Source organism: Elaeis guineensis, chromosome 12 (genome assembly GCF_000442705.2).
Source record: "Elaeis guineensis isolate ETL-2024a chromosome 12, EG11, whole genome shotgun sequence".
Lineage (NCBI taxonomy): Eukaryota > Viridiplantae > Streptophyta > Magnoliopsida > Arecales > Arecaceae > Elaeis > Elaeis guineensis.
Genome location: NC_026004.2, coordinates 12901257 through 12918948, shown reverse-complemented (window position 1 = coordinate 12918948; position 17692 = coordinate 12901257). Strand labels below are relative to the sequence as shown.

General features: G+C 42.7%; 3 protein-coding genes across 6 annotated transcripts; 2 read left to right on the top strand and 1 right to left on the bottom strand.

Annotated features, from left to right (window-relative positions):
- Positions 1 to 1735: 1735 nt before the first annotated feature.
- LOC105055135 (pentatricopeptide repeat-containing protein At5g66520-like) lies at positions 1736 to 5251 on the top strand. Its single transcript, XM_010936870.4, has 2 exons — positions 1736 to 3297; positions 4051 to 5251. The coding sequence occupies exon 1, from the start codon at positions 1803 to 1805 to the stop codon at positions 3213 to 3215; it is 1413 nt and encodes a 470-aa protein (XP_010935172.1). The 5' UTR covers positions 1736 to 1802; the 3' UTR covers positions 3216 to 3297; positions 4051 to 5251.
- A 165-nt stretch (positions 5252 to 5416) lies between these two features.
- LOC105055136 (adenylate kinase isoenzyme 6 homolog) lies at positions 5417 to 7284 on the bottom strand. The gene is made up of 3 exons (XM_010936871.4): positions 6986 to 7284; positions 6089 to 6234; positions 5417 to 5819 (listed from the first exon to the last, which is right to left on the bottom strand). Exons 1-3 carry the CDS (start codon positions 7193 to 7195, stop codon positions 5627 to 5629), a joined length of 549 nt encoding a protein of 182 aa, XP_010935173.1. The 5' UTR covers positions 7196 to 7284; the 3' UTR covers positions 5417 to 5626.
- Positions 7285 to 7434: 150 nt separating this feature from the next.
- On the top strand, positions 7435 to 13623 carry LOC105055137 (RNA pseudouridine synthase 2, chloroplastic). Of its 4 annotated transcripts, XM_010936872.4 has the most exons (7): positions 7436 to 7829; positions 8283 to 8426; positions 10062 to 10331; positions 10745 to 10947; positions 12293 to 12371; positions 12738 to 12913; positions 13060 to 13623. In XM_010936872.4, the coding sequence occupies exons 1-7, from the start codon at positions 7455 to 7457 to the stop codon at positions 13160 to 13162; spliced, it is 1350 nt and encodes a 449-aa protein (XP_010935174.1). In that variant the 5' UTR covers positions 7436 to 7454; the 3' UTR covers positions 13163 to 13623. The 4 variants fall into 4 exon arrangements, with proteins under 4 accessions (XP_019709778.1, XP_019709776.1, XP_010935174.1 ...); XM_019854219.3 differs by lacking the exon at positions 13060 to 13623 and having other exon boundaries at positions 7435 to 7829; positions 10745 to 10943; positions 12735 to 12872; XM_019854217.3 differs by lacking the exon at positions 13060 to 13623 and having other exon boundaries at positions 7435 to 7829; positions 12735 to 12872.
- The last annotated feature ends 4069 nt before the right edge of the window (positions 13624 to 17692 follow it).

The window sequence follows — 17692 nt, the reverse complement described above, 5'->3', positions numbered from 1 at the left end:
AGAACAGTGAGGGCATTGTATATCTGCTGGATGGATCGAGTTGTACGATCAGAGGCATTGGGACGGTCAGCTGGAAGACACATGATGGTGCAGTGAGGAGATTGGAGGAGGTCCAATATATATCCGATTTCAGACGAAATCTTATCTCACTTAGCAAACTGGATTCGAGAGGCTACAAGACCATAGTTGGTGGAGGAATCCTGAGGGTGCTACGCGGCGATAGGATTGTGCTGGAGGGGAAGAAGGGGAGCAGAAGACATTATTACCTGGCGGGGAGCCCAGTGCGAGGTGGAGCTTCGAGAGCCAGGTGGAGCCCAGAGCAAGGTGGAGCTCCAGGAGGCGGATCGGGCATGAGATAGGAGACTCGGGAGGATGAGAGGCGACGTCGCAAGGTGAGATTCCTATTGCCGTATGACGATGCCCCGAGCAGGTCTCAGATCAGGAAGAGCACAGTATACGATGGAGATGGGATCGAGCAGTCTAGCTCGACTCCCATGTTTGCTCATCCATAATTAGCAGGCGATTGCCCAGGGCATGGGGGCGAAGAGATCCAAAAGCTCTCAAAGTTTGGAGGAGGCCGAATATCGAGTCGAGGTGAAGATTGTTAGAATTTGATGCCTCGAGATTCAGCCCACATTGAGCTCATAATGAGGTTCGCGGTGAAAAACGGAGTCCAACGAGACCAAGATCACCCAAAACGGAGCTCGGATGGAGGAGATACGAGCTTTTGAAATCGACATGAGATCTGAGGCAGCGGAGAACCGCCGGCGGCGGCGTGTGGCCCAGGCGGGCTTGCGGCCCAACCCGTGCATGGGCCCGCGGGCGGGCGCGGCCCAGGCCCGCGTGCGCGGACCGGGCCAGGCCGAAGCCCAGGCATCTTGCCTGGGCCCTGTATCCCGATCCATCGTGGACCGGGCGGTCCATGACGGACTGCGTGGACCACGTGGGCGTTTCTCATGCGTTTCTTGCGGTCCACGATACTATTTTGTGGACCGATCGTGATCGGACGGCCTAGGGAGTTTTCGATCTTGATTCGACGGTTCAGGGGCTTGATTTGTCTTGTTTAGGAGACCTAAACCTAATCTAATTAGGTTAAAATCTTGTTTAAGGTCTTTAAAAGGCCTGTGCCTCAACAGAGAGGAGCAGGTGATTGGTTTTTTTTGCTGAGGACGCCATGCGGAACCCGAGAAGAGAAAGAAAGAAGCGTGAGGCCGCTGAGAGAGAAGGAGCATGGCTCCTGGATAGCGGACGTCGGTCATTTTAGGAGTTCAGGGGGTCTTCTAAGAGAGAGAGAATTTTTGAGAGGGAAACTTCTAGAGAGAGAGAATTAGGTGTACAAGAGTTGAGAGTGAGATCTCCTCTTGTAAAATTTTTTTTCATAGTGAAGTTTGCATGTCCCGTGAAGGCGAGATCTTTTGTGACTGATCCACGTATTTTAATTATATTATTTTATTACTTCTTTTTTCTTGCTGTATCGTATGGTACTGAAAAAATTTTGAGAGATGGTGTCTTGATCTGGCATCCATCCAATAATAACATAATTAAAATTCTAAGTCATCTATGTCAAGACTTGATGGCCTCATCGATCGAGCCAACTGGTGCTCTCTTACTTTTGTAAGGATCAACGTGGGACCCAGATCCTTTGTTCGGATTTCTAAACATATATATTTTTTGATTAGAATATATCAATTAATTTTATTAATACTTATAAATAAAACTGAAATAACAGCCATCAATATGCGCATCCAATAGACAAAGCCATTTCCAACCAACGGTCGAATTTTCCTCCGGACGGAAGGAAAATGGCGGCAAGGCTTCATTTCGAGACTCCACCCCCTCTCCCTCCCTCCCCCAAGCCTCCTACAAGCCCACGACGGAACCAACGGTCGAATTCCCAAACTTCAGGTGTTGATGCCCTTCTCCGTTACCTTCGCTCCGTGACCCAAGGCTCTGTTCCCAATAAAACCACCTTCATCTCGGCCATGAGAGCTTGCTCCCTCCTCCCCTCCATCCCAGAAGGCAGAGCCATCCATTCTCACATCCTCAAAGCTGGGCTCGGAGCTGATAGATTCATTGCAAGTTCCGTCATTAGCTTCTACTCTTCGTGCGGGCAGCTGCGTTCCGCCCGTCAGGTGTTTGATGGAGTTTGTGTGAAGGATGCAGCGCTTCAAACCACCATGCTCAAGGGTTACGTTGAGTATGGCGACATTGCTAAAGCTAGGGCCTTGTTTGATGAGATGAGAACAAGAGATGTGATCGCCTGGAATGCGATGATAAGTGGGTATGCTCAAAGCGGGCTTCCAGAGGATGCCCTTCAATTGTTTCACGAGATGCAGATTTCTAACTTTCAGCCTAATGAGGTGACACTTATTGGTGCCCTTTCGGCTTGTTCACAGATGGGTTGTCTTGCCTTAGGTGAATGGATACATGGTTACATTGATAGGCATTTGGATGTTTTCCAGAGCCCAACTTTGGGAAATGCTCTTGTGCATATGTATGCAAAGTGTGGTAGATTGGATGCAGCTTTTGAGTTGTTCCTTGGGCAAAAACTTAGGAACCTGGAGTCATGGAATGCCATGTTGACCGGTTTCGCAATTCATGGACATGGGACTTGTGCTCTTTCTCTCTTCTCCCAGATGATTAAGTTAGGGGTATGGCCAGATAGGATTAGTTTTCTTGCAGTTTTGATGGCTTGCAGTCATGGGGGCATGGTCGATCATGCTCAAAGATGCTTTAATTGCATGAATAGAATTTACGGCATGGAACCAGAGGCCAAGCACTATGGTTGTATGGTGGATATCCTTTCTCGTGGAGGGCATCTTGATGAGGCCAGGTCACTCCTCAGTAGCATGCCTTTTGAGCCTGATGCTTGTTCATGGGGTGCCTTCTTGCATGGTTGCTTCACTTACGGCAATTATGGTCTTGGTCTAGAAGCTGCAGGGCATCTTATTGAGCTTGAACCATGGGAAGAGGGTCGATATGTAGCACTATTGAATCTTTATTCCTTGACTGGTGGAGTAGAAGATGCCATAAGGGTACGGAAGGTGATCCATGAGATGGGTATCAAGCAACCTTCGGGAAGAAGTATGATCGAGGTTGATGGTGTCGCTCATGAATTTCTAGCAGGAGATAGATCACATTGCCAATCTAGTGATATATATTCTATGATTGAGAAGATTGCTTCAAACTTAGAGCTTCTTGATCAACTTTATTGAAGCAATATCATGAGGAAAGGATCTTAGAAGAAGTCAGTCAACCAAAAGAACTTAGCATGTTACTTCTTTTGTAGCTGTACAGGTATGGATACAACCCAGAGAATTTTTTTAAAAAAATTAATTTTATCTTATTATAAATCAAGAAAATTCTGATGATGCATTGTTTAGATATCTCATGCTACTTGACATTAAGACAGAGTCATATTCGATACAGCGTCATGGTAACCTGTATTGACAGCTGAAAATCTTATTGAAATCAAGCAGAGGATGTTTACCCCCCAAGGAAAAAAAAAAGAGCAGATGGTTGGTTTTAAAAATAAAAGCATTGTAGCAGGGAATGCATTTTTAGGGATATGTATCAATAACTATGTTAACAGTTGTTGGCTAACTTATTGACATTGTCAGTGAAGGGCCAGGAGGGGCAGCTTTTAGGAGTGATGTGCCGACCAACTGTGTTTGCAGTTGTTGTCTAACTTTTGACACTGTCCGTGAAGTAAAAAAAAGAAGACATTATATTTGAGACGGATTCTCATATCAGTACAAAGCCATGCTAGCTGGTATCGATAAGTGAGAAAAAGGGTCAGTTTTAATCATGTAGCAATTGTTTGTCGGGTTCACTTTTGTGAGATTCATTCCTGGTTTGATTGGAGGTCAGTCTTAATTTGGGACCAGTAGCCAGTTCATGGATCTTAACCTTTGGTAAGGATTGCGTCTTAGCCGGGTTTGGGAATGGTTAGATTGTACGCTAGTCTAACACTCATAGTGAAATTCATTATGTAGTCAAAATCTGAAGAAGCAAGAGTTCAGAATGTAAACAGATCCTTTTGCACTGCAGGGTCCGGTGTAGTGCTCAATGGCTACCATTTGGAGACAGACAGCCATCAAACAAAACTCCCTTACATGTTATATATGATGCTCTTTGTTTGATGGTCGCCATCAAGCGCAGCATTGTTGATCCTAGGTCAAATAAAAGACCGTTAAGAATGTCTAATTATTACTTGGATCAGGTCCAATGGACCATATCAAATCCCACAGTGGATAACACACCACATTGCCCCTTGTATTTCACTAATTTCAGATTGCGCATTATCCATCACGCATATGCTCCAAGATTTGTCCTGGTCCAGGCAATAATTTCTCATTAAGAACAGGAAAAAATCTGGTTGCCAGACTCTTGCTGATATAAAAGCACATGCATTCGGAGAAGAGGCGGTAATACAGGGATGCGAAAGGCATCCGGAGAAGAGGCGGTAATACAGGGATGCGAAAGGCAATTAGAAGTAGACAGAAGTTTTTCAGATTGATGTTCGAGTCCATCTCCAACATGTTTTAGTAACCATGTAACAGTCATCCAGTTGGAGTCGGAATAGGACCAGGAACCCCATGTAGAGGACCATATCCTGACTCCTGTTCTACCCAACCCCTTCTCCAGAGCTCCCTCCCTACTAAAACCGCTATTTGCTAGTGATTCCAACAGGCGTTTGACTCCATCTTGAACTTGGGTCTTCAACTTCTTAAATTGGTTGAGGAGGGAGTGGGTGAGGGTGCAAGCCTCGGACTTTGTCTCGGCATCGGGAGGGCGAGTGCTAATTGCGGATGGCAAAACTTGCAGTGTTTGGACAACAGAGCTGCATGGGGAGGCAGAGGGAACCGCATATATTTCGCCATTGATGTTTGTGAGTGCAGCTTGCAAGAGGAAGCTGTTGACCGATGCCAATGGTCGTGCGTTCGAGCATCCAGTCTGTGTTCGGGTGCCAGGACCCTCCATGGAGAACCATAAGGCACTCGTCAGGTTATCCATGGAGGATTTGAAGTTGGAGATCCTCTGGGAATATTTGCAGCCAGAATCAGAATACTTGCATGCCGATTGCAGCGAAAGACTAGGCTGGATTTTTTGCACATGTAAGTGCTGAATTCGACTGCTTGTTTGTTTCAGAAAGCATCAGGTCTGCGAAGATTTTCTTCTGCTGAGAACTGGCTGGATAAACTTTTGGCATCAATGTATTTGTAACGTTCTCCAATTGTTCTCCCAGGAAAAGGCAATGTCTGATATGACATTAGCTATAAACTTGCAATCCCTTCTCTCAATGTATGTGGTGAAGTTCGGCATATGCTTAGATCTTGTGCGTCCCCAAATGCCTGCTGTGAAGATCACATAATACAGTGTTGATTTTGATTTAAAAAGAAACAAAGGTTCAGAATTTAAAACAGGAACTTGACCGTTGATTGCTCATAAAAACTCAGATTATCAGAAATCGTTCACAGGCTCACCATCTAACTGGATGGATAAAATATTACAGATTCACACTCAAAGAACCAACTACTTATCTGCTAGACTTCCTTACTGCAGGCAATCATACAATTTATGTTTCATACTACCAACCAGAACCCTCCAGAATGAAATACTGATATTAAGAGGACCTGACCGGCCTCCAATTATTCACCCACTCAGTTAACGTGGCCACATTCCTACTGATGTCTTCAACACTGTTGCTCTGCAATGCCATCACAATATCCTCTGCATAGCTTGCCTTTGCCTCCTCCAGCAGCACTTGGAAGATCTCACACTCAATATTATTAGTAAGTTTGGGACCCATGTAACCCCTGCACATATTGATTGCATTTGTTAAGAATGAGTAATTTATGCTAGCAAAGTAAGAATTGAGGCTATATTGCTAATGAAACATCCACCCATAGTACAAAGATATGCAAAGTGGTGTTTGTTTTCATTCCTGGACTAAAACATGTAGGAAATATTTTTCAGAGTTCACTAGTCTGAACATGTTGGAGAAATGCTTTACTGAAAACAAATCAAGAAGCTATCAAATAGCAACATTTCTTCAATGAGTTGTAACATATAGTTATCTCATCACCTGCTCGTCAAGCGATCATGCAAAACAGAATTGTCGGTTTGAAGGACGACAACGCTGTCGAACCAACGTTCAGGGAAGAAGTCACAACCATGATAATCCACAATATTCCCACCCTCTTCCATCATGTCTTCGAGCTCATCACACACCTGCAAATGTAAACAAAAGATGATAAGTGTCTGCACATTTATCATCAAGTTCAGATTCAGGACTAGAGGGACAGCCAAAGACCCAATTTACTACTCAACTGCATGCAGCCACTTCGGTAAAAGTTAAAAATAAAGATATCTAGGTAATACAACAAACACCATAGCTTCTAAATGAGCTCTAACCCAAACAAACTTTGTTACACTCCTAAGTCTCAATCCCACATCCATCTCATCCGACCTCATGACTATTAAGGCAAACAGAGAAAGAAAAACACCACCGTTTCATAATACATAATAAAGATAAGAAGCCTTTTTTTTTTTTTTTTTTTGATAGAACAACAAAGGTAAGAAGCTTAACCAGAACAAGGTTTCTAACCAGTAACCAAGCACATCATCACCAAAATTATATATTTAAAAAAAAAAAAAAACACTTCTTTCTACCCCAGAATTAAAAAATTACCCCTATTGACTTGTCTCCTCCACAAAATTCCCTCACTCTCCTAAACTAATTCACGCGCCAACAAAAAAGAAAAAAAAATGAAAATTCCCATTTTTCCATATCACCTGAACAAGAAAAATTAAAAAGCATAAATTTCTCTATGAAAATTAGTCACAAAATTCAGTAGTCATTAATTTTACACATCGACTAGATCAGACCTTCCAATTAATCATTATTGTTCAAATAGAGTAAAGGGATCCGATGAAACCTAGGGTTTTAAGAATCTAGGGTTAGGGTCATTAGAGGACCAACCAAGTCTTCGTTGATGATGTGGCAGTCGAACTCGTCGTCCCAGCCGTCGTGGAGGCCCTTCTCCCGGACGAGATCGCCGACGTTGATATGGCGGAAACGGGTAGCTTCGGCGAGGAGGGAGCACGTCGTCGACTTCCCCGTCCCCGGCGTCCCTGTCACCAGGATGTTTGGCCTCGTCCTTCCCCCACCGCCGCCACTGTCGCCGGCCATCGGAGATCGATCCAGTCGCAAAAGAATATAAAAACGGAAAAAAAAAAAAAATCTCCACTTTATCGAATGGCAGCGACCGCGTCGGGAGGGACAGAATAAAGAGGTGGGGCACGTGACTGTCTTTATTCTACCACCCCAAAAGAACATGAACCGGTTGGACTCGCGAACCAGTGAGGGCAAAATAGAAATTTTCTCTTCGAGCCGAACCTTAATCAGGTTTATAAGCCGGTACTCCGAGTCTTGAGTCGAACCAAGCGAGATGAACCGAAGGCTCCTATTCTACCGCCGTGAGAGGATGGTATCGCTCTCGCTTCCAGCTGCCGGCTCTTCTTCGCAGCTCTCCTTCTCTCTCGACCTTCTCCGTCGAGACCCTCGGGATCGGGTTTCGAAGGCCCTCTGCTCCTCTACTTCTACTTCTTCACGCGATTCGAATCCAGAGCCATTTCAGCGGCAGCAGCGAGTCATCACAGGTAATCATGCGGGACTGCGGCTAGAGGAGAGGGTGGAGATTGGAGCGGAGAAGACCAGGCTCGACTCCTGGATCTCCTCTCGGATCGAAACTGTTAGCCGAGCTCGGATTCAGTCCAGCATCCGCTCCGGCCTCGTCACCGTCAATGGCCGGACGGTGGACAAGGTAAGAGACTCGGTCAGATTCCATTTAACCTGGGGAGTGCAGAAAGTTTGGTTTTTTTAGTGAATAGTGAGTATTACTTCTTAAACATGCTAAATTTAGCAGCCCTGTCAAACTATTAGCGGCAAAAACTACTGATAAAGAGAGACTTTGTATGCTTATTTGATTTGATGATGAAAAAATTTCGGTTGATTCTTTTGTTAATAGATAAGTTCTGTTCTGGCTTTGAATTTTCTGCTGATTAGAATGTTATTTCTTAATAAATGGGGATCTAGAGCATTGTAATTCAGTCTTTGGACTTTCTATGCCCCAGCGTATCTCTCTCTCTCTCTCTCTTTTTTTTTTTTTTGCCTTTTTCAGATGCCATTGATAATTCCTAAGTCAAGATTATGATCTTTTGGTTTTCCTCTTGGTTGTTTTTCAGTCTAAATTGCTAGTCTGACTATATTGAAGCAGGTTTCACACATTATCAAAGGAGGGGACATGGTTAGCTGCACAGTTTCTGAGTTGCAGCCCTTGAGAGCTGAAGCAGAAGATATTCCTCTGGATATAGTGTATGAAGATGCTCATGTTCTTGTAGTAAACAAACCTGCGCACATGGTAGATCATTGTTCCTACATTCCTTCAAATCTTTATAATTTTTTAACATGAAGTATGGTATTGAATACTTTCACTGGATTGTATAAGTTGCTTTACAGTAATGGATTTCTCTTGCTCCTTGGTTGATTGAAGAGAATTATAGGAAGTTGGAAGCTTGTTTCTCTGATGATCGAGATAAGATAGCTTGTTTATGTGGTCATATTCATTAGAAGCCAATACGTTTACAGAGTATGGTGCTAGATAAAGTTTTAGGAAGGGAAGATATTGAATGGAATTTATCAGCATTCTGCACAATTTGATACTTTCCTTGTTAAAGGTTTTTTCCCTGTCCTCATGACACACATCTAAGTTCTCAGTAATTATACAAATTCAACTTTTCATATACAAAAGAAAGAGGGTTTAATTTGAAAGGAAAAGGGCAAACTGAAAAAGGCTTTCAAATGGGTTAGATAAAGGAGTTAGAAACTTGGGTATGGAGTATGGACTATAAGTAAATCAGTATAGTGAAAAGAAACTCAAGGAGCTTGACAATCCTGTGTACCAAGAGTTGGAGTAAAACTGAAAAAAGAAAGGGAACTAAACAGTATCTATTAGAGAAGGAAATGTGCATCACACTTTATAATATACACTGATTATAAAATATACAAGTTCTGAGAGTTGTCTGATTTCATCTGTATCTTTAAAGTGCATATTATTAATCTTAAAAATGATAATAACATAATTTTAAAACTTCAATATTAGCCTCATTACATATAGAATCATTTATAAGCAGTCATGGTTATAACTTATAACAACATCATGGACTAATTGTGGCATCCTTGTTGATGATTCCAGCTTCTGTGATCTAATTGTATATATTGATACATGCGACGAGAGAAATTTTTGGTCAATTATTGTGCCCATGGAATGGCAGATGGCTGTTGTTTATTTATTTATATGTAGGAAAAGTGGTTTGATCAATGAGTATGATCTTATAGAGTGAGAAAAAAGATTGCAGCTGAGAAATACTAGGACCAAACAGAGCAAAATGATTATAAGATGCTGGAATAGCATGATGATGTGGTCAAAAAATTATTTTTCATTTACATAATTTAAGTATCTTGTTTTCTTCATGCCACATGCATCACATGAGGAACTCTTGGGCAGTCTAGCTAAGCTTCTTGTAAGATAGATTGTGTTATATATTGTAAAGGTTTTCAGACATCAAGAGTTCCAGTGTCTAGAAAACATATTTGAAGACATGGACATGTATGGGTAAGATTTTGTTGTTTGAGCATGCATAAATAGGTTGGTGATTGGTAATACCAAAAAAATCTGGAATAGGAAGCATCAAGTCAATGAGTTAACTGATAGTTTAAAAATATTATCTTTTGCATTTTCATTCCATTTTATGTTATTTGCTTAAAGGCTTACGCATGTGCATGAGTGAGAGGAATGGCATTTCTGTACACAATTGTCTCGCAGATAACTGCCTATGCAAAAATTTGTCTGAGGATGTATTATGTGAATGGGACTTCTCAAATACCATGCTAATTCTGTATACAATGTTCAATGGTAGTTCTTGATTGTTTTACTGCATCATCTATCAATTGATCTTCACTTTGCCTTGACCACTTATTTGCTGGTGATCTCCAGGTTGTTCACCCAGCACCTGGCAATGCAAATGGCACACTGGTGAATGCTATTCTTCATCATTGTAGGCTTCCAACAATTGCATGTGTAAACAAAAGCAAAATTTCTGAATCTGAGGATTGCTCAGAATCTTCGGACAGTGAGATGGACAATTATTATTTTGATCAATCCTCTGTGGAAGGAATTAGTTCAGAAAATTCTGAAGCTCTTGTTCGCCCTGGTATTGTGCACAGACTGGACAAAGGGACAAGTGGATTGCTTGTTGTAGCCAAGGTAGTTATAATTTCTGCATAATTGCTCATACTTGCCTTTTTGTTCTTTTAACAATCAATATTTCATGTCATGCTATGAAGAAAAACTGAACATGGAGCACCTATGTTAAAACCATTAAGAACAATCATGGGAAGCACAGGCTTGTACCACTCTGTTATAATTTATTAACTAAACTTCTTTATCAGCAAGGGATATAAAGTGGTGTTGAAATTTTCAGTAGATTAAATCTCCATGTGTTCAGTAGAATGCTGGACTGCATTATAAGCAATAGCTGCAATACATATCTGTTAAAACACAATAAACTTTCTTTTGTGCCAACTATACTTGCATGAAATGCATGTACCTAACTCTGTTGCTTATAATACTTGTGAAATGTATGTATTTGAACTTCAAGTTTTTCTCTTCAATGACAGGATGAGCATTCTCATGCCCATTTAGCTGAACAGTTCAAGCTACACACTATCCATAGAGTATACATCAGTCTTACTTGTGGAGTCCCTAACCCAAGTTCTGGAAGGATTGAAATACCAATAGCTCGTGATTCGAATAATAGAATTCGCATGGCTGCCGTTTTGGGGACAAGTAACAGTAGACATGCTCGTTATGCTGCTAGTAGGTGATTCATTTTTTTCTCCAAATGCTTTATCAGTTTTCCTCGCAATAAGCTGTGCATGCAAAAAGAGATTGTTACCAGTGGTTCAGTTGCAGTTTAACCACAGGATATGGAATATTAGTTTCTAGGATTGCCTTGCTATATAAGCAAGAGGATTTACCAAGTTGGAGTATTTTGTTTTTTCTCTACATTTTCCTTTTTTTTTCCCTTATTTTTTAATCTCTACCACATAGGCTTAAAGTTCTGGAAGGCTTTAACAGCTGACTGTGAAGCCTATGTAAAACACATTCCATTCTATGCGTACACCGCTGTCACCTCTCTCCAGGTAACACCTAGAGAGAGATAAGAACAGAAAATTTGCACCTACCAAATAACAGGTGTGCTTTTGTGTGTTAATCGAAAAAGTCTATGCTGAAGATGCCCATTTCTCAGGTGCTTTTTCTTGAATTCCTAATGTGCAGTGCACCTGTGATGCACTATTGTTCCAGTGCAGGTTATGATTCATAGGAAGTTTAGCTAAATTCTTAGGCGTGCCTGCCCGATATTGGCCCAAAGTACCTCTATTCTTATGTTTATTGAAGAAGTGCTGGCATACAGTAAAAAAAATGCATATTAACATAGCAAGGTGCCTTGCTAATATCAATTTTGCAGAAAATTCTATTTCCAATTTTGGATTTTAGCATTGCAAACTCTTTAGTATATGCAATCAAACTTGAGCATTCCTGTGGTCATGGTATCAGTTATTTGCTTCGGTAATCCCATTAGCTTTTCATTTGCATTCCGTAATTCTGGGAGATTTGTTTGGAAATTATTTTTCTGCTAATATTTCTTACAGTGTACACACACACACAACATATGATCAACGATCAATCTTGCAGACTAAGCTTAACACTGGATGACCCACAGAAATCCTAAGGGAGGCTGCTTGTCTCCCTTAACTACACCTCGGCAGCCTGTCTCTGTGTGACATCATTTTGAGTCCTGCAATCAGTGCACATGTTAGAGAGCAGTTTCTTTGCAGGAGCCTGCGTGTTGTCCCCTCTGTGACATGCATGTCGTTGGTCCTCATGCTGGAGCCACCACTGCAGCAGCGGTGGTGCTGCATGCATGACCCTGCCTGCAGTGTGTGGCTCCCAGTGTCTGGCACAGAGGGGGCTGCGCTCATGGCCACATGGAAACCACAGTCCACATGTGATGTACAATAAAGAGAGTTGGTTTCGCAGGGATAACATAGGCACTGCATTGTAATATCGGTACAGATCATTTAGATCTGAGCTCTGTCCGATGGTTCAGGATTTTTTCTTCCCCACCAAAGTACCTTCACATGCTGACTTGCTAATAATGTTAGGTATAAAGTTATTGAGCTTCTTGGCCGTGGTGGATCAGCATTAGTGGAGTGGAGATTGGAAACGGGCCGCACTCACCAGGTACCAATGTGTTACTACAGAATTTTATTTAAGTAAAACTGGAAGAGGAACACTGACATCAAGTAATGTTTGTCATTGAATCGTATAACATTTCATCTAGATTTTTGTCTGGGTTAAAGTTCTGACAAACACATATTGAAATATTTCCATACACAAACTTTTCTGGTGCTTTTTTAAACCTTAGAAAATCAAAACCATCCTTTCCAAAGCCATGTTCATTCAAGAGCAGTTAGTAATCATGTGGCTTTAGTTCTTAGTCTGAAAAGCAGTATTTTTATTTAAAGATTTAGATATGCATCACTTTTCTCTGAGGCACTTTGTTCTTTTTCTTTACCCTAAATCGTCTGTGCCGCCATTGTGAAGTAGATCCGTGCACATGCAAAATATATGGGAATTCCTCTATTAGGCGATGAGGTGTATGGCGGTACTAAAAGCATGGCACTGTCGCTGTTGAGGCCAAGAACTTCTTCAAGTCATCACGGCCATCTCTCTCAAATTTTATCAAAACTACAGAGGCCTTGCCTTCATGCTTCATCACTAGGGTAGCAATCATATCCACACTCTATTTTTCCTTTTCTTTTTTTCTTATGTTTCTTTGCTCTGATATTTTGAGGTCAAATTTTTTGATGGTTGGTACAAAATTACTGATCTGACTTTGGGCAACTTCACATGTGCCATTCTTTTGCAGATTTAAGCATCCTCATACAGGTGAGTATCTACGGTTCTCATGCCCACCACCAGATGATTTTGCTGAGGTATTGGATCAACTTCAGAGCATATGTCCTTGCTGAACTTTGGCTGCATCTCCACCGTGGACGTCTGCCCTTGACCTCTTCGATGGTGCACCCGCGCCAGCCCCAGCTCAAAGCCTGGCAGAGCTGTAGAATTACCCTTCGCCTGAATAGCTGGCTCACTGGAGGCTGCCCGGCCATTGGGCCTCCATCCATCCCTTGCTCTCTCGCCCATCTTTTCACTAGAGCAACTTTTCCATGTTCTACAAGAAGTATCTCATACTTTTAGATTGGATTGAGGGAGTAAAATATGTGAGCATAACAGCATATAAGCTTTTGCATTTTCGTTTATTCTAGAGTTTTGAATTTGAGTTCTTTTTTTCATTCCATTTCCGCTTTTTTTCTAAAATGTACTTTATGTAACTACAAAATAACATAAGCATGTGGCCTCCCCTCTTAAGGTTACATGGGCAAGAATTTTCATTAATTTTCTGTGAAATAATTGTCAGAGGTTTTTTTTTTATTGTACAAAAGGATTGTCAGCTATAACTTTTCTTTTCCTCTCCAATGAAATTGAAAATTAAGAGAATCACAATCAAAAGAGGATTCGGCAAAGGCCAAGTTTGTTTAGGATTAAAGATCTTCAATGTTTAGTTGTTTCGCAGATAATTTCTCTAATAGCACTATTCTAAAATTTGAATTAGAATTTTTAGCACAAGATCAGTTGTTAGTTTTTACCAATTTGGTCTCTTATTTTAATTTTGTTTATCTATATCCGTTTTTTTATCATGCATTGCATGTCTCTTTTTCTAGTTTATAATGAGCATTGCATGTCTCTTTTTCTAGTTTATAATGATTTGCTACGTGAATTGTTTCTTGTGGTGCATGAAAGATAAAAGCAATAATTATTCTTAATATATAATATCAACTCCTCTGTATCCATGCATGAGGCACGTCTGATCATCCAGCACTCAATATTCTAGCGTTTTCCACCCCACCATGTATCCAATCTCACATTTCAGCTAGGTGGATTGGTCATAGACTATAGTGACTGTTAACAATAAAATCACGGATTTAAGTCCTTTCTATAATATTTAGTAATTTAATTTTCACCGCAGGCAATGACTTGATGGCGGGGCAGCATTGTGCTGTCACATCCATCCCCTTAGAATCTATCGGCATTTAGCAGCTGTTGTGTTGGTCATGTTCCTTGCGTCAGAGGACTGATTTTCATCCAAAATTTTTTACAAAAATTTAAATCTTATATGATACTAGACTCACATCTAGTTCAGCCTCTCAGTACTTCCCTTCCATAAGAGACATGATATCAAGACATATACGAAAAATATCAAAGATTTTCTTTATTTCAATTTTCACTATACACTGGATATTAGAGATCCATCCACAGTCTCTCCGAATATCCCACGCTTATCCACTCCTATCTCTACAAGCCAGCAAGCAGGACATACATAGGTGATGGACAACTTCCTCCAACCACTGGGAACCACCTCAGAACCGTCCCCATCTGTTTGGAGAGCAATTGTTCCAAGGAGTTGGGAGTTAACTGCTGTTAACTCTCCCAAACTGCTGTTAGATAGCAACTGACCAAAGCAACCGAAGGCAACCGTCAGGTCAACTCAGAATCCCGTCCAACTGCATGCCAAGGCCCAGGCTGCATGCGCCCAAGGCCAGGCTCAGGTGCCACCCTGCGCATCCTTGCGAACTCATGCGCGCACGCGTCCGGCCGTGCGCGCCCATGCGCGGGCTAATGCCACATGCTCTGCTGTGCCGTTGCCTCGCGCATCCTGCTGCCGTGCGCGCCCTGTGCCGCATGCCTCCGGCATTGTGCGCATCCCTCTGCGCATCCTGCTGCCGTGCGTGTCCTGTGCCGCACGCCTCCGGCACTGTGCGCATTCTACTGCCGCGTGCGCCCAGTACTTGCCGCGCACACCCTGCTGCGCGGCACGCTCTAACATGGTGCCAGTACGCTGCCCATGCGCACCCCAACGCGCGCCCATCCATGGTGCCGCACGCTGCTGCATCTTGGCATCCGTCTGCTGGTGCCAGTGCTTGGCCTGGCCATACGAGCACCAGACCATACCTTTTTCTTGCAGAGCTCCGCCAAGCCTTTGCCCACTTGGAATTGGCACGGTAAAGGCATCAACCCGTGCCATCCCAGAAAGCCAGCTAATGGGACTGTGACAAACCTCCGCCACCCGAAGATCCCGACGTCCTCAGAGGGAGGTGTGACAAGTAAGTTTGAATTGCCTCTCCAAACTGCCACAAAGAAGTCTCCTTTTCCCAACTAGCCTCATTTTCTGGTTCCCCTTTCCATTGGACCAAATATTCGGTCATTCTATTTTTCTTGCTGTGTCCCAAGGTCCGGTGGTCAAGAACTTTCTCCACCTCCTTGTCAAATTGTTGCCTTATTGTTGGTGGGGCTCTTTACGTCTGAATCCTTGAAGGATCTGCATCTTCATGAAAGGGCCTTAGATAACTCACATGAAAGGTTGGATGTACCTTTAATCTTTCCGACAGATGCAATCGATAGGCGACATTTCCCACCTTCTTCACCACTTCAAAGGGCCCATCATACTTTGGAATAAGACCTCGATGTACCTTCTTACTATTGATCTTTTTCCAGATTTGAGGAGTCAGTTTCAGCAGAACTTTATCCCCCACATTAAATTCCAAAGGCCTGCGCCCTTTGTCTGCATATTTCTTCATCCTCCTCGCTGCCTTATGGAGACTGTTCTATGCCTCTTCCAGCATTTCTTGCTAATTTCAGACAAATCGATAGGCTGCCGGGCAGATTCCTCCAGATTTTTGCAAGGCAACTTCTTGAGGGGTAAGAGGTTGGTGTCCAGTCGCCAACTCAAAAGGATTGAATCCTATTGCAGAAGATCGATGAAGATTATAGCAAAATTGAGCAGTGTTTAATAGCTTCAACCAATTCCTTTGGCTGGCTGTCACATAGTGTCTGAGATACTCTTCCAACAGTGCGTTCACCCTCTCTGTCTGACCATCAGTTTGAGGATGATTTGCTGTGGAGAACTTGAGTTCAGAACCCATTAATTGGAAGAGATAGGTCCAAAATCTTCTCGTGAACCGAGCATCTCTATCACTGATGATATCTGTAGACAACCCGAAATGTTTCACCACATTTCGATAGAACAAGTCCGTAGCAGTCTCCGCTGGACATGCTTCCGGTACTGGGACAAAAACAGCATACTTGGAGAAGCGGTCAACAACCACCATGATAGAAGTCATACCTTTCATCTTCGGAAAGCCACTGATGAAGTCCATGGATACCGAAACCCATGGCTTTTCTGCAATTGGCAAAGGTTGTAGGAGACCCGCCTCCTTGCGCCTCTCCACTTTGTCTTGTTGGCACACCAAGCAAGACCGGACATAAGCCTCGATGTCCTCTTCCATCTTCGTCCATACAAACGTACGGGATAAGAGAGCCATCATGCGCTCCCTTCCTGGGTGTCCCGCCCATTGGAAATCATGGGACTCCCTCATGAGTTGTCTCCTCAGTCCCCCGCCATCAGGGACATATGGTCTATTGCTTTTGCCCACCAATAGACCATCTTCAACCCAATATCTTCGGCTCACACCATCCCGAACCTGTTGAAGCAACTTTTGGTAGCCTTTATCCGACTGCGCCACCATCCGAATCTTGTCGGTGAAGTCTGCTTCCACAGAAGAAATGGCAGCAGCCATTTCCACAATGCCTTTCCTACTCAAGGCATCAGCAACCTGATTATGCCTCCCAGGTTTATGCTCCCATTCCAAATCATATTCAGCCAAGAATTCCTGCCATCGAGCCTGTCTAGGAGACAGCTTTTTCTGCATCAAAAAAAATGTGTTAGCCACATTATCAGTTTTCACCACAAACCTGGTACCCAACAGGTAGACCCGTCATGTCCTCAAGCAATGTACCACAGCCAGCATCTCTTTCTCATGGGCAGAATATCGTTGTTCTGCCTCCTTGAATTTCTAGCTTTCAAAGGCAACCGGATGTCCCTCTTGCACCAGCACACCTCCAACAGCTTTATCGGAGGCATCGGTATGCACTTCGAAAGGCTTCACAAAATCAGACAACTTAAGCACCAGTTCCGATGAAACAGCCACCTTCAATTCCTCGAAGGCCTCTTGGCATCTTTCGGTCCAATCCCATGGCTAATCCTTCCTCAACAGATCTGTCAATGGGGTAGCCTTCCTTAAATATCCAACCACAAATTTGCGATAATAGTTTGCCAAACCAAGAAAACTTCTCAACTCGGCAACTTTGGTAGGTGCTGCCCAATCCAGAATGGCCTGCACTTTCTTCTGATCCATTTTCACCGTGCCATTGCCCACCACATGTCCGAGGAAATTGATTTCTTTGCAGCAGAATTCACACTTTTCCTTCTTGACATATAGCTTGTGTTCTCTTAGTCGATGGAATACCAACTTTAGGTGCTTTTGATGTTCTTCCAAAGAACCACTATATATGACTATATCATCCAGATAAATAACCACAAACTGATTGATATAATCAGAAAAGACATCATTCATTAAGTTGCAGAAAGTTGCAGGTGCATT

What these genes read in the sequence shown, in the direction of transcription:
- LOC105055137 (XM_010936872.4), top strand. Translation starts at nt 7,455, where the DNA reads ATGAACCGAAGGCTCCTATTCTACCGCCGTGAGAGGATGGTATCGCTC. An exon ending in GATTGCTTGTTGTAGCCAAG is followed by an intron (nt 10,332 to 10,744) that starts GTAGTTATAATT and finishes CTTCAATGACAG; the next exon opens with GATGAGCATTCTCATGCCCA. An exon ending in AAACGGGCCGCACTCACCAG is followed by an intron (nt 12,372 to 12,737) that starts GTACCAATGTGT and finishes ATTGTGAAGTAG; the next exon opens with ATCCGTGCACATGCAAAATA.
- LOC105055136 (XM_010936871.4), bottom strand. Translation starts at nt 7,195, where the DNA reads ATGGCCGGCGACAGTGGCGGCGGTGGGGGAAGGACGAGGCCAAACATC. An exon ending in ACATCATCAACGAAGACTTG is followed by an intron (nt 6,235 to 6,985) that starts GTTGGTCCTCTA and finishes TTACATTTGCAG; the next exon opens with GTGTGTGATGAGCTCGAAGA. An exon ending in CATGATCGCTTGACGAGCAG is followed by an intron (nt 5,820 to 6,088) that starts GTGATGAGATAA and finishes CAATATGTGCAG; the next exon opens with GGGTTACATGGGTCCCAAAC.
- LOC105055135 (XM_010936870.4), top strand. Translation starts at nt 1,803, where the DNA reads ATGGCGGCAAGGCTTCATTTCGAGACTCCACCCCCTCTCCCTCCCTCC.